The 16,957-nt window shown below is 31.4% G+C and overlaps 1 protein-coding gene across 1 annotated transcript; it reads left to right on the top strand.

Moving 5' to 3' along the window:
* Nucleotides 1-283: 283 nt before the first annotated feature.
* On the top strand, nucleotides 284-720 carry PAAG_06746 (hypothetical protein; the record flags this gene model as incomplete). Its single annotated transcript, XM_002791154.2, has 2 exons — nucleotides 284-525; nucleotides 594-720. 2 exons carry the CDS (start codon nucleotides 284-286, stop codon nucleotides 718-720), a joined length of 369 nt encoding a protein of 122 aa, XP_002791200.2.
* Nucleotides 721-16,957: the final 16,237 nt, after the last annotated feature.

Raw genomic sequence — 16,957 nt, forward strand, 5'->3', positions numbered from 1 at the left:
TGAGCAGCCAAGCCTTACAGATCTATATAAAGGCGAGACGGTGCTCAGTAATAGCCCAAAACGCATGAAGATGAAGGCGAAAGTAGGTAGTTGTTTGAATATGGAGAAGCGATGATCTAAGTTCCCCCAACAGCAATATAACGGCTCAAAATTGAAGGAAAGAGGGAAAGAAATTAATTAAAATTAAAAAATCGAAATGACGAGAATTAGAGTGAAAACGATCCGTCGTGTCCTTTTGTAGCTGATGTAGCTGATATAGCTGAGTGAGTCGTGGGGTGGGTGGATGTGGTTGAGAGAGGTCAGGGCCAACAACACGTTTGGATACTGCCACGTCCAACACCTCGCAAAGACCGAATGGAATCTCCACACACAACAAGTGCAGGTCGTTGAAACGAGGATGCGGGTGAGGCGTCTGGAATTAGCATTCTGGCTCCGTGCGCAGTCTGGGTGCTCCCATGACTATTACCGGGGGGATCGACAAAGACGGATCAGACGGACAGAACCCAGAGATGCAGAAACCAGGAAGTGAATCGGTTTGAAGTTGAGGTTGAAGTCGTTGAAGTTGAAATTAGATGCAGCTGAACATTTCCAAGAGCTGGGCGGGGACTGAACTTTTTCCGGTCCCACTTACAAATTGGGGTCCGTGTGAATGGCGTGGAAACCCGTGACCCGGGGAATGACGGCCCGGGCATTGGCACAGCCCACATTACTGCGTATTGAAATGTTGGAGACCCTTGGGCCCAATAACAGTGCGTCAAACCAAACCCCAACGGCCGAAATGGGACCATTAGTTAACCCAATACGTGTATTCTACTCTAACCCGTTATGGTATAAACCTTGCTATTCATTTCGCTTTGTGTCATGTGACTCCTCTGTTTGTTGATTACCTAATACGCAGCTCAGATATCGAGACTTTTGACTGGCTCAAGTCAACAACAGCAGCAGAGGTTCGGTCGGTGGAAGCGAATTACCACTAATTTCCTAATAATTAAGTAAAATAAATAATTAGCTTCGATTCTTACACAAATCTAGAGATATATTGACTTTATTTGTAAAGTCAAAGTTTACTACTTACTAATTTAATCAAAATTAGTTTAGCTATATAAATAAATTTGAATAACTAATTTAATAATTAAAAGTATAAAAAATATTTTATTTATATAAGAAGAAAATTTATTATATATTTCAAAAAAAAAAAATCTGCATAGTAAGTTAATAAAATTTATTTAATTTAATATAATCTTAATTAACTATATTGTAATAAACTTATTATTTATTAATAATTTTAATAATAATTACTAAATGTTTTATATATAGAAATTAAATTTATTAAAAGAAAAAAATATCATAAAAAATTAAAGTTTAATATAAAATTAATATAAAATAAAAAACTAATTTTATATTACTTATAGAAAAATAAAAATAAAATATTAAAATAAAATATTAAAAAATATATTAATTAAATATATTATTAAAAATTATAAAGTTATAAAATAAATATTTTATATAAGTATTATTTTTTTTATTATATAAATTATATTTTTATATTTTAAAGATTGTTTTAAAATAAATAAAATATATAATAATCAAAAATATAAACTAATAAATTAAAATTAAAAATATACTTAGCTATAAAGTAAATAAATTTTTAATTAATTATTTAATTATATTACTTAATTAAAACTAAAAAAACTTATTATTAAAAAATTATATTTTATAATAAAAAGTTAAATTTTATATAAATTAAAAACTTTAAAAATTTTAATATAAATAATTTATATTATAAAAAATTTCAAATTATACTTTTTAAAATTATATATATATTTAAAAAAATCAAAAAATTAGTTCTATATAATCTTATTAATAAATTATATCTTATTAAAATATAAAATAAAAATATTAAAAACTTTTATTATTTATTACTTTTTTATTTATATTAAAAAAAGAAATAAATATAAAAAAATCTTAAAAAATTAAATAATTTTATATATTTAAAATACTTTTATAAATATTAAATTTATTATTAATTTTATATTATTATTATTATATTTTATATTTAAATATAATTAATGATTATAATAAGTTTATAAAATATAATATTAAATATATATATATATAATTATAGCATAGCTACTTGTAATATGAATTTGTAATATAAATTAAAATTGATCAGCTTAATTCTCAATTTCTTTATATTCAATTACTCTTTTATTTCATATTATATTCTTCAGTTTAGCATTCTCGTTACAGGCTATCTAGTTAAATAAATGAATTAAAACTTTATCTTATCATTTTTACTTTAGATTAAGTCATATTATAATACTAAATTTCTTTTTCTCAAAAAGCTCTAGAGATTGAATAGGCAGGTTTTATATTTACGTTCACGTCTATGTTTAAATGAGCTTTCAGTGGTTGTAACCATGCTGAATGCTCAGAATTTTTGTTATGTTTACATTCAAGTCCACATTCATGTCCATATTCAAGTCTTTACATCCGTGTTCACGTCTATGTCCACGTTCACACCCATATCTAAATAAGCTTCTTAGTAGTTGTGATTGTGTTGAATGCTTAGAATTTTCATTAAAATTTTATTATCAACTGAATCTTTGTAGTTAATATTTAAATTATTTGATTTTTTTTTATTTGTCTCATCAGATTTAAATACATCTGAGACTGCTGTTCTTCATTTACTTGCAGATATAAACAATGAACTTGCATTTAACTCTTGTCTTTTTGATGTTTTTGAGTTTTTTATTATATATAATAATATATAATCTTTCATTAAATCAGGCAATCTATCAAATCTGAAATTGATTATTTGATTCAATTAATATTTTTTAGTAAGATATCTAAATACATATTTAATAATATGTGAAAATATTTTTAATATATTATTTCAATAATTTTTTATAGCTTCTTTAAAGATTATAACTTATAGAAGAATAGCATTATTGTATGTATTAAATGTTAGCTAAGTAAAAGTAAAATATGTGAGATAATTAATCTTTTATTAATGGAAGAAACTAGCTAGCTAATTGATATATATATACATCATGTAATGTAGTATAGTTATCAAGTAATCATACTCAATATTTCTCTATATATCAACAGGTGAGATATTTCTGCATAGTCAAAACTAGTTATTTTATTCTAGAATTTAAATATAATATATTATATATAAAATATTTAAACACTATTATACTTAAAGACTAATTCTATTTATAGTTATTTTCTTTATGAGAATACAGTTGATTTATTGAATTGAATACTGAATTTATTAACTATCATTATTATATCTTTATAATTATAAAATTAAATGATATGATTAATCACTTTGAATATATAATGAATATTATTTTTCAAGTTTTATTTAATAATCTTATAGATAAAGCTTTATAGTATATAAATAATAATAAATATGATATTATTCAGAGTATGAATAATAAAATATAATAAGATAATTAAAAATAGTTTAAATCTTAAATCTTGATATTTTAACTTTATAAATAATAACAAATTAATAGTGAAATTTGAGATTTAGTATATATTTTAAATTATAATATTCTTTTCTTTTAATTATAAAAGAATATTTTCTATTTTCTTGATCTGTTTCTGATATTTATCAATTATACTTACTTTAATATTTCTTTTGAATGACTTTAAATATATCATCAAATGTCTTTAATCATTCATATGAAAATTGATATCAATGTCAAAATATTATTGTAAAGGGTTAAGCTCTAAAAACTAGAGGCTAGTCCTCCTATATAACAAGGACGAATTGCTTGAGAAAGGGAAGAAAAGAATGAGATGAGAACTTGAGCTTAAGCAAGCTCACGTAGCATGATCATGTGCGCACATGTGAATGATGGCTAGGCTGAGTCAGCCAGTTAGAGCAAATCTAAGAGTTCAACTCCTTATAATACCCCCCTTCTCCCTCTTTGTTGCAGGCCTTTATGACTATTTAAAGCCCTCTTTACATCTAATTTTGCCTGTTGAGAGGCCTCCCAAATGTTCAAAGCCTTTACTTCTTATAGAAGACTCATGTCATTTCATGTAGACTCAGCCCAACCTACTCATTTAACAAGGTATTGCTTTTTCCTCTGATAGATTTGTTCATTCTGAATTTCCTCAATCTCAAACTCAGGTCCTTTCAGGGTCTCTATAGCAGGTGACTGTCAGTCAGTTTGCCTCTAACTAGACAGGGAATCTGTCATCACAGCATGTAGGAGCTTTACATTAAAGACATTGTGAATGTCAGATGAAACATTCAGTCAGTAAACATGAAATTCTATCTTTTCTAGCACAGTATATTGATTGTATTTCACATTCAGCTTCTTGCACAGGTGATTAGTTCTCATGTTCACTAAGCTCAACCAGATCTTATCTCCAGGTTGAAAGCTTGAAGTCAGGTCTTTTTGTCTATTCACATATTTCTTTTGAGATTGCTGAGTATCTATCATTTTTACTTGAGTTTACTTCAACACTTCATAGACCTTTCTCATATAATTATCTGCAAATTCAATGAGATTATGTGATGTTTCAATAGAGGGTGCATCAGCTATATCAATGAAGGAGATGTGAAAAAAATGTGTTAAAAAGAATTAGCTCACACCTGTTGAGACAGCATCTCTATTATTGATGATCAGCTCTGCTAGAGAAAGTCATTCACATCAGTCATCCTGTTGAAAGCTAATGTACTTGTGTAGGTAGATTTCCAGGGTCTGATTTATTTGCTCTGTAGCTCCATTTGTCTCTGAGTGATAGACTGTGAAGAGTCATCTCTTAATGTCTAATTTCTCACACACTCAAGTTTAAAACATGCTTGTGAAAGCTGATTCTCAATCTGACACTACTGTCTTAGAAATGCTATGTTGAGAAATGATATTGTGAAGGAATACTCTAGTCACTGTCTTCACATCAGTTTTCTTAACTGCTTTTAATATAATCTTCTTGATCAGTCTGTCTGTTATAATCATGATGTTTGTGTATTCTTTAGAGCTTGATAAGTTCATAATAAAGTTTATGAAAAGCTTCTGCCACATGCATTCAGAAATGAGAAGAGGCTTAAGCAGTCTCTGATGTTGATCTCTTCATGCAGTGTTTGATCTGCAAAGATGACAGTTCCTGATTATTCTTTTCACATCAGTGACATAGTCTAACCAGTAGAACTCATATCTTAGAACTTCTGTCATTTGCTCTCACCTGGAATGGCTGATAAGAGGTGAGTCATGAGTCTTATGCACTAATCTGATTTGAAGAGGTTTGAAGTCTGGCACTCACTTATGATCTCAAAAGAGAAGCTCCTCATTCTCATTTAAAGAGCACTCAGAGACAGAGGTCTTAATGCTGAGTTCAGAAGAAAATCTGAATTTTCTCTCACAAAAAGTTTGCTTCAGACACTGCAGAATCTTGTCATTTTTGTGAGCCTCATTTCACTGAGCTTGAAGAGACATCTCAGGTTTCACACTAGCAGTAGCCACTATTGATTTCATTTCAGGTGCCAGTACATTAAACTTAAGTAGTTGAACTTGTCTCTGCTTGATTCTCTCATCATCAGCACCCTGTGACATGTCCTGCTCTCTTCATGATAGGATGTCTGATCTAGTGTTCAACTTCTTTGACTGGTAATCAATTCTGAAGTTGAATTGATAGAGAATATTCATTCAACATAGCTGTATTTCATTTAGTCTGTGTGTAGTCATGAAGTATTCTAGATTCTTATGATCTGTGAGAATCTTGAATTTCTTTACACTTTGTAGCTCAGCATCTCATTTCTTTAAACACTCAATTATTACTAATAACTCCTTATCATGAATCTCATAGTTGCATTCCACAGGTGAATGCTTGTGAGAGAAGAAGACACATGAGTGTAGAATGCTCTGCTCATCATATAGTAGCAGCATTTCTCCTGAGATGTAATCTGAGAAGTCTATTTTCAATATAGTCTCACAGTCAGGGTCAAATTGAAGCAGGATTAGAGCAAAAATAAACATTGATTTTAGATGCTTAAAAGCTTCCTCAGCCTTGCTCATCCACAAAAAAGAAATATTCTTGCATGTAAGAATCATCAGTGAGATCACAATCTTTGAGAAATCTCTGATAAATTGTCTATAGAAATTGACAAAGTCTAAAAATCCTCATACATCTTTAAGAGTAATAGGTGTTGCTCATTTCAAAATAGCTTTAACCTTCTCTGAATTCATTCATATACCCTTGCTCACTTCAATGATAAATTCAAAATATTTTGTGCTGTTCATCTCAAACTCACTCTTTCTGATATCTGCCTGCAAGCCTGCTTTCTGTAGATGCATAAGCACTTTTTGTACATGCTTATGATGCTCCTATAAGCTTCTTGAGGAAAATATCAAGATGTCATCTAAATAGACTGAGCAAAAGTCATCCAGATATCCATATAATGCTCAGTTGATATATTTTTGAAATGTGCTCAGAGCATTGACCAAATCAAAAGGTGTAATCAGCCACTCAAATAGTCTGTATCTAGTTCTAAAGGCTATCATTCACTCATCACCTTTTATAATTTGAATCTTGTGAAAAGCTACAATAATGTTCAGCTTAGTGAATTATTTAGTCTGTCCAATTCACTGTAGAGTCTCACTGATTAATGATAGAGAATATCAATTCTTTCAGATGATTTTATTAAGAGCTTGATAGTTCACACAGAATCTTAGCTCACTCTCAGACTTCTTCATAAATAGTACAAAGGCAGCTGCAGGGGAGTTGCTCACTCTAATAAAACCCTTATCTAGATAATCTGTAAGAGTCTTTCAAAAAGCCAGTAGTTCCTCTTGAGACATATTATATAGTGGGCCTCAAGGGGGTTGTTCTGTGCTATCATTGATCTTTTTAATTAGTTCAATCCCATGATCTTTACCTAGGCCATGAAGTGGGGGTAGAGCATCAGCAGCTTCCTTATCAAATATGTTCAAAAACTCATGATAATATTCAGGCAGCTTTTCTCTAGGATTAATCTTTGATTTCACTTCTAGAGCCTTTTGAATATTGGCCAAACTGATGATGAAGATCTTGATGTTTCACTTCTCTCAAGTGCTTGCAAGTCTAGAGAAGCTTATGGCAGAGATGAAAATCACATCAGCTTTTGCATTTGAACTAGGCTCTACCTCTATGCCACTCTCTTCAAATCTCATAATTCTTTGATAAGGGATCACAGTCACCTTTTGCTGGGCCAGCCAGGGGTCACCTAGATACATATCATGATCATATAACCCATTCACTATGTAGAGAAAGGCTCATTCAGTTATGTGATCATCTATATCAATTTGAATGCTAATCACTATGCTTGTAGAGAGTCCTATGGAGTCTTCAAAGCTGATCATTTTAACAGAGGGAATTTCAATGCACAGGAGCTTATGCTTGTTAACATAGAATTGAGAAATAAGATCATAGACATTACATTCACTGTCTATCATTGTTCTAGTTGAAAAGGCATTATCTACTAGAGTATCAACAGTGAAGGATTTGAATATCATCTTAGATTTAAATCTTCTCCATTGCTTTTTCATAAGCTTCTTATTTCACTTCTTTCAGTATCTTTTAGTTGGAGCTACTCTTTTCTCAAATCCTCACTCATATCCACATTGTCATCATTTAGTACTAGCTCAGGGATCATCTTAGCTATTGTGAGAGTGACAGAGCATCTGAGAGATTTGAATAAGCAGCTCTTAATTATATGACCTCCAGCTTCACATCTCAGGCACAGCCTTGCTCTCTTCATTGATTAACCTCTGTCTGATTTATCAATTTGATGTGGTGAGTGCTTGGGGTCACAGCACCAGGAGAGAGATTCATCAGATCATCAGTGAAAGCTTGAGACTGGTTTTATCAGTCAAGAACAACATGATGAAGTAGAAAGTGTGAATTAGATATCATATAATCTGAAGAAGATCTGTTCTCATAATGTTTAGATCACTGTCTTAAAGTCTTAAGCTCAAAGAGTTGATGATCAACTAATCTAAGCTCCTTACAGTAATTCTCATAGAGAGATGATTCTCTTACACCCACCATGCCTTCCCTCAGCTCCATGCTTAGAGCAGATTTCAAATACCTCTTTTTAACATAATCATTCTATTCATGATCATCAGCTTCCAGCAGTAGCTGATTAAATTTGAGCAGAAAGTCAAAGAAAGCTCTTCTACTCTGTCATAAATTGTTGAGCTTTTGCATAGTCTTTTCCTGTTGTGCAGAATCACTAAAGAGCATGTGTGTCTGCTTCAGTAAGCTCTCTACTGTGAAGTTGATCTTGTCTTTATTATTCTCAACTCAGAGATAAACTTGAGCTGCTGTCATTTCTTCCAGTCTTGAGTATACATACCAAGTATATTTCTCACTATTACCTAAAGCTTTCTCATTAATCTTAAGTTTTAATTAAAGCTTTAGCTCTCACTGAGAGTAGTGCTTCAGATTAGAATCATCATACTTCTTACAGTTCAGTAGCTTGATCTTTGGTCTTCTGACTGCAATAAATGATTGTGAGTTTGATTAAGAGAGAATTGATGTTAAGATGTTCAAAGCTTGTTGTAGATTAGCTATTTCAGCTTGCTGAGCTGCTATTAAATCTCTGTTCTCACACTGAACCTGTTCCTGCTGTTGGAGAAAGATCATTCATTGTTGTTCAAAGCTGCTGAGGGTATCCCTGCTCATTGCTTCATGTTGATTCATTTGTTGTACAAGTCTGCTGCTTTATCTCATTCAGCTAGATGTTTTCAATGTTGCTCATTTGTTTGTTAGCACAATTGCTAACCCAGTCTATTCATATATCAGTGCTATCATTGAACTTTGTGATGCAGGATTTAAGGCTCTCAATAGTCTATCATATATCAGCACATTTGCTGAGCTTTATGATACAGAATTAAGACTCTCAGTGATCTATCAATGAAAGAAGTGAAGCAATTTGTAATGTAAAGGGTTAAGCTCTAAGAACTAGAGGCTAGTCCTCCTATATAACAAGGACAAATTGCTTGAGAAAGGGAAGAAAAGAATGAGATGAGAACTCAAGCTTAAGCAAGCTCACATAGCATGATCATGTGCGCACATGCGAATAATGGCTAGGCTGAGTCAGCCAGCCAGAGCAAATCTAGAAGTTCAACTCTTTATAATTATTAAGATTTTAATAATATTTCAGATAAAATAGATAGAGTAATTATAACATTAATACTAAATTAAAAATAAAAAAATATAGTATCTTTTTATTATTTTTATTATTTTTATTTTTATTTTTATTTTTATTTTCTATCTATTATTATTCTTATTAGTATTTTTAATAATTTTATTTTTATTTACTTTTCTTTAATTATTTGCTAATTTCAAATATTAATATTAATATATCTTCTTTGTATAATCTATCTGCTTATAGATTTTATATTTCATATGTGATAAGTTGAGAGTTATTATTATTCATAATAACATTCACTATAGATATATTTATTGCATTTAATTTTCTTCATCTTGTTTATATAATTAAATAGTTATTTCATTAGATTATTAATATCTATATTAATAATTAAATTTTGATCTATTACATAAAAATCAATTATATAAGTCTTTATAAACACTTTTTAATAATTTTATAGACTATTGAGAAAGAGATTATAATAAAAATTATCTATATTCTTAACTAACTTACTATGATATGCAACTAAATAGTGAAATCTTCTCTGATAAATAAAATAGTTATTATTGTCATGACTTCAATTTAAATGCAAATAAAATAGATATTTAATTATTAACTATATAAACTATTTAAATGAATACTAAGATGATTTTTAAAAGATGAATTTAGAGAAAACTCTGTTTATACAGCTCTTTTTCTTAATGTAGTTACTAGGTAATTATTATATTTATATGTTATTTGTATGCAAAGTAATTGTAAAGTTGACTGCTAGACTATTGTTTAAATAGTTATAATTATCAATTGTCTCAACTTGTATAATAACCGATTATCTCAGTCTGTGATAATTATGCTATCAAGAAGATTGAATGTAAGCTCATCATACACTATTATAATTATCTTTGACATAGAGAATAAAAAACTTCTTCATTATATTTATTTATTCTTCTGTTAAAAAAACTATATATTTAGTACTAATTTCTATTATAGAGTAATTGTATTATCTGATTTTAGCTCTTTAATTATTATTTATATAAATTTTAATAAGAATTACAATATTCAATAATATAAAGTTTTTATATATATTATTTAATATTTTTTTACTAGAAAATTGATACTGAATTTTTTAGATAATTTATACTAATTTTTTATTAAAATATCTATATTATTAATAATTTTTATATCTGTAATAATTTTTAATCTTTAGATTTGATAATTGATTTCATCAAAAGTAATTATAGCTTTCATATTCATCAAAATTTGCACTTCTTTTCAATATTTATATATCTTCTGTTTTAAAGTATATACAGAAGTATTTTCATTAATTTGAATATTTTATTATATAGTCATCATTTATTGACAAAATACAAGTAAATCAGCTGTAATTATTATGATCATGTCACTTGCATTAAAAATAGATATGAAAATAGAGATAGATATAAAAGATGAAATCTTATCATTTAATTTATAATATATGAGTTTTTTTCTCAGATTGCAGTTGAAATTGATTTTTTTTAATTGCTTTTTCTGTTAATATATATTTAATTTTTTCTTTATCTGTTGAGCTAAACTCTGGCATTTGATTGTACTCTTCTTCATATATTGAGAGAAATGAGTCTTAAGATCTTAATTAAAAATATCAAAATTTTTTTTATTCTGATTTAAAAATAAAAGATAATCTGCTCATTTAATTATAATATAAGTGCTAATTCTTCAAAGAATGTGATTATTTCTTGTAATCAGACAATATTCCTGTGAAATCTTCTGATTTTGTTGCAAAAAGAGCCTTCTTTTATAGAATTGATATTGTAAAATAATGATTTGTTTTGATTCTTCAAAGAACATGATTACTTCTTGCAATCAGATCATTTTCCTGTGAAATCTTCTGATTTTGTTGTCAAAAGAGTCTTCTTTTGTGGAATCAATGTTGAACTCATCCAATATCGCGTTGGTTGCAGCGTGTTTTAATTAAAATGTCTTGTTTTGCTTAAAAATCCGGTATCCGAGCTATAACCTGTGGGATGGTTTGGGATGGTTAGTCTTCCATTGGTGGGAGGACTGGACAGCTAACTGATATACGCGTACATCACGTGAGGTGGCGCGGCTACCGGGCGGTCATGCCCAACAATATAATATGGTGGGGCCACGTGATAGGGTAGCCGTAGTATCCACCAACAAAATCGGTAGATTCAACCTTCCTTGCCTTCCTTAAAGGACAGTGTAGTAATATTTTGGATGGAAACAGTGGATGATTTTCCCACACTCAAAAGGTGGGGTGTTGGATGCTTTTTATTGTGGACACACAGCTCAACCATCAAAATTTATAAGGCCTGAGTAATAATAAAACTGCTACAGTTGCTAGGTTGAGCTCCTAATCCTAACTTATGATCATCAGAGAAATTCTCACTTAATGATTAATCTGCACCATTTCATTCTCTTATCATTACTATTCAATAATCATGGACAGCTCAGTCAGCTTATCATATGCAACAGATGTCCCTCTTCCTCTCCTAACAGAAGCTGAAATTGAGATCATACTGAATATATCTCCAGAGTATAAAGGGTGACAGGTTGTCCAGATCAGATATCATTATGTTGTGAAGTTCAGAAAGGGTATCAATCTTATTGAAGAAGAGAACATGCTGTTTATTCAGGAAATGATAAAGGTCCCTGTGCCTCATTTATGCTCTCTTCTCAAACTCACAAACAGGCAAAAACTACATCATCATAGAACATATTGCTGGTGAGATACTTGCAAAACTGTGAGTGAGTTTGACATGTGCAGAGAAGGAACCTATTGCTGTAAAACTGCACAGTTACTACTAGAAGATATATCAGTTGTCATTACCAGATTACTATAGCAGTATAGACAAACAATCTCTTCTTGATAAGATATTCTGAACACAGCATGCAGAAGCTATGATCAATGATTCATTCATCACTGAAGATATACTCAACAAAGCAATAATGCAGAAATACACTCATGATGACTGGTCTCATTACAGGGTAGATTTTTACTGTCAATGTCTGCTATACATTTTCTGTGGTCACAAGCTAACATTTACTCAAGGTGACTGTCAATATAAAAATATAATGATTTGAAGTAAACTTCAGCAGATGACTGCCAGTAATCACACTTTGAAGATTGTTATTCTTGACTAAGAGAAGACTAATTGATATTCATATTACTGGAAGTACTGTTTAGCTGTTTGTGCATTGCATTAAGATGATGACTGAGGCCTCTGAATTGAGAAAATGATAGATTTATTTATATCTGAAGTTTCTTAGCTGCAAATGCTATGCCTAGAATTGTGATCATAGAATAGCTATATTTTCAAATAACTCTCAGAGATTGACTTCTCAAGAGCAAGATGAAGTTTCAGAGCCACATCTATTGTGTCTATAGCACAGTCAGCCCAGATGGCCTGTAGTTCATTGAGATTATTTCTCATTCATCAACAAATCTACTGCTGCTTCTATTCATTTCTGATTAGAACATATTCATCATCTCAATATCCTTATATATATTTATAATCTTTATCTTCACTGTGTCAACTAAATGAATCTTCTTCTTCATAATTTCTACTACCTTTGCTGCAAAGTGTCTATAAATCTAATATAAATCTAAATCATATGTAGACCACTTTGAGGTATTAACAGCTACAATATCACTTTATTTGCCATTATATCCAAAACTACCAACATATGAATTGTGGTTAGAAAGCATTTGGATGCAAGATCACTTTCTTTAATCAACCTCAAAACTCTAGAAACTTCTTGTTGCACATGTACCTTACAGGATAATATGAGCACAATAAGGAGATGCCACAGAGAAGTAACTATAGCACTATATCCAATGAGCACTGAAAGGGAGTAACTGGTTCTGTATTCAGATCCTACACATGCGAGTAACAGCCCCTGCAGTGTATGAACCAACTCACAATCTCTATAATTTGACATCAACAAGGACTGTCTGATTATCTGAAACCCTCAACCTTCGCATCTATGGCTGAACGGTTAGCAATGAAAACCCACTGGGTATGGAAATAATGCTTACCAGCTCTGAAATGCTGCCTGTTACATCACGTCATGATCTTCTTTCACAGGTGACTGCAGATTGGTATCATATCACTCCTGAACCCCTTTTTCAATTGTCTCGACTACCATGGGCATTCCTTTCAGTCAATCTATCAGTTCGAGCACCTCCATGATTTCTTTCTCCTAGCCCCTTTTGTCAGCGCCCTTGACATATGAGTAGGGTGCTGAAGTTCTTCACATGTCACAGTTGGCATTCAGCATTGCAGCGGATGCTTTACTCTCCTGTTGCATGCCAGCAGGTTTCTAGGTAGCTATACAGTTCTGTTGAGATGTGAATCTCAAGTCAATTTGCAGATGATTTATTACAGTTTAAGAATGTAATATAAACATCCAAACAGGAGAGGTATGTATACTCTTCTCCAGGGCTATAACAAGGTGGTGGGCGGGATGGGATGACCGATGGCAGAGCCTCACTGGCTCCCCAAAGAAGGTTCAGGTAAGCAGCCGTCACGTGGGTTGTTTGATGGGAAGCTGAATGGGTAAGCTTGACTAGCTAAGGGAGCAGACGAGCCTTTGTCTTAGGACTCTAGGGGAATCTAAACGATCAAGGATACTGATAAATAGAGAGAGGATTGAATGCGTCTTCAATTAATCTCATATATTAAGAACGAATCGCTGACCCTCTAAACAGTGGGTCAGATAGCTAGCTTTATAGGGTTTTCATCAGCCTTCCCCTTCTTCATGAATCCACTCAGATACCACTCTATCTGATCAAGGAAGTGGCGATGTCTTTCATAGAGATGATCGTTGAGATGATCATCCCGTCATCAATATGATAGTCACCTCATCATTTCATACAAGACAAAATAATCATCTCATACAAAGAAAGGATGGTCACCTCGTCATCAGGGTCCTATGAATATCCTTATCAGAGTAGTGGCAGCGCCGTAGAGAGGTAGTTTCTAAGACGTAGGAGAGATATCGGTGCCAAGGAGACGTCTTTGACTAGATCTCATGATCGTGATACAAGACATAGGAGATATTGGTGCCAAGGAGATGTCTTTGGATAGGTCTCGTGATCGTGATATTATTTAAATTAAAATAATTACAATTTCTGAGCTGAAAATCATATATTGCAAGTTATATATTTATAATAATTGTATAAATATTATTACTATTATTAGATAGAAATTCTGATTCTTCAATTAAATAGATGTCATAGTCAGTAACTGCAAACATCTCTAATTGAATAATAATAATCTTGTTGTGTAAAGTGATAATTTATATATATAAAGAAAAAATTCTGAAAGAAATTCTTCTGTAACGGGCTAGCCGCTGAGAACAGCTAATAGCTAACGCGTGTAAGGAGACAGAAAGGAATCGTTAAGGGAGTAAAGAGGAAGATGGATCATGTAGGGGATCGGGCTTCCTTTTATAAGGGGCGGAGCTTCAGTACGAAGATGATTGAACCAGCGCCTTGGTAATAAGGGCTATACGGATAGGGTGCAGGCGTCGCCTTAATAGCGCCGTCTCGATGGCGCCATTTCGATAGTGTCTCGATAGCGCGAAGGCGTAGCCTGTAGTATCATGGGGGTCAGGGCATAGCCCTTTATATCTTCTATATTTTTTATTATATTGAAGTTTGAACTCATATTAATAATTAATATATTTTCTTTCAAAAGTTGATACTTAAAATTAATAACTTTTATAAATCTTTTACTGATATATATTATTTAAAAAGTTTTAATATTTATTTAAATATCTATATAATAAATTCTATTTAAGAATATAATTATCAAGAAAATATAATATCTATGTGATGCCAAGACTCTCTATACTAGCTCCTTGCCCTCACACTGCTTATCTCACACTGCTTACCACACTGCTTACTAAAGCACTTATCTTCACACTGCTTATCAAAGCACTTTAGGATCAGCACCTTCTAGAGGATCAGCATCATCTCAAAATTCAGCATTTGGGATCAGCACAGATCAGCACTTCTCAAAAACCAGTCCTTTAGCATCAGCACTTCCTGGAGGATAGGATCAGCACTTCATGGAGATTCAGATAACTGCATTGCTAATTCCTCATTTCATGGAACATTAGAGAAAAAATCTATTACTACTTATTCATACATATAAACATCCTGAATCCTCAAAGTTCCTTTAAGAGATTCAGTGGTTAGCTACTATTCAATCCTATATTTACATTTTCATCCATTGCTATTCTCTTCCCTCTGTAGCACTCACTGCGTCTATACACCTACCCTTTTATGATCCTAGTTATAGAGCTTTTCATGCTTCCTTTTAACATTCAGTTCATTTATTTTAAGTGTCCTCACAATCTATAACTTTAAATTTTATATATTATTATATGTTTATAAATTTGAATATATAATATTTATCTTCTAATAAAATAAAAATTAAATTAAAATATAAAAAGCTTTTATTGAAAAATAATTAATTTATAAATATATTACCTACAAAATTAATATCATTAAAAAAGGAAGAAGAAAAAGAAAAGAATTTCATATATAAATAAACTCAGAATAAAAAAAATTAAAACAGAGTGAAAATTAAATCAAAAGCAGAATAATAAAAGCTTTGATAAAAATTGTACAAAACTACTAATGTTATCTTTCACATGAAATAATTTTTGTTTTTAATTAAATATATATTCTGATCAAGTCTTTATTTTTATTTTATTTTTTTTTGTATTTTAAAAAGTTAAGTATATGAATTGCCTTCAAACTCAATAACAACAGCCTTCAATAAGGGAACAATCAAAAAAGAAATAAAATAAAATAAAAATAAAAATAATTTTTTTGATAGTCTCAGATTGTTTGCTTCCACCTCATGCTAAACTATAGCTTACATCTTCTAAATTACATACAAAAATCACTATTATAACATGAGTGTGGTTAGCAATTTATGGATTCAGATGAAACTAAGCAAAAATAAACAATAGCTGGTTTGTGATGTTTCTGGAAGATCGCCGACTGTTGTTTGACACCATCTCATCTCTGTCAGAAGTTAAATAACCCATACAACATCACTACAAATCACTAGTTAGTTAGGTCTTCGGATTTTCAGCAGGTTTCAATCAGCTTCACGGTGGGCAAATCTCCCAGGAAAAATAGGATTCAGATTCAATGGGTCGTTGGGTCGTTACGGGCTATCCGGGCTCATATCTGTTGGACGGTTCGGGGTTCAAAGATCGTTTTAGTGGAAGCGAACTAGTTAGTTAGGTTAGTTACCACTATTTTGGCAGCAATCGGTAAAATAAGTAATTGGCTTGATTCTTCCTACAGCCAGATTTGATCCTCCATAACTATTATAGGGTCAAATCCTACTAATAGTTGCTGATCTGGTCAATGGGGAATGATCCATTTAACCGTAAAAGCGAAGAAAATACCAATTCCTTTACAATCCTCACAATAAGTAGGGAAAATAGCTCATATATACCTTCAAAAAATCCCGCACGGTTAGGCCCATGAGACCCACCGAATTTGACAAGACGCTACAAGACGCTAAAGCGCCTCCAACGTCGTCCTGCTTTTCTTTGTTCGGCTTTACCTCTTCCGGCTTGTACCCTCTTCTCCTATATCCTTCTATCCCAAATTTCCAGTGCAGTCACTGCTTGCATATGTTCGTATTTCTCATTGAAACTATTTAAACCACTGCCAGGTATTGATTAACGCAGAGTAATGACTAATAACTAATAACTAATATTGGATGCCATAGCTATCTCTCAGCATAGTTTACCAGATAG

Source organism: Paracoccidioides lutzii (genome assembly GCF_000150705.2).
Source record: "Paracoccidioides lutzii Pb01 unplaced genomic scaffold supercont2.20, whole genome shotgun sequence".
Classification (NCBI taxonomy): domain Eukaryota; kingdom Fungi; phylum Ascomycota; class Eurotiomycetes; order Onygenales; family Ajellomycetaceae; genus Paracoccidioides; species Paracoccidioides lutzii.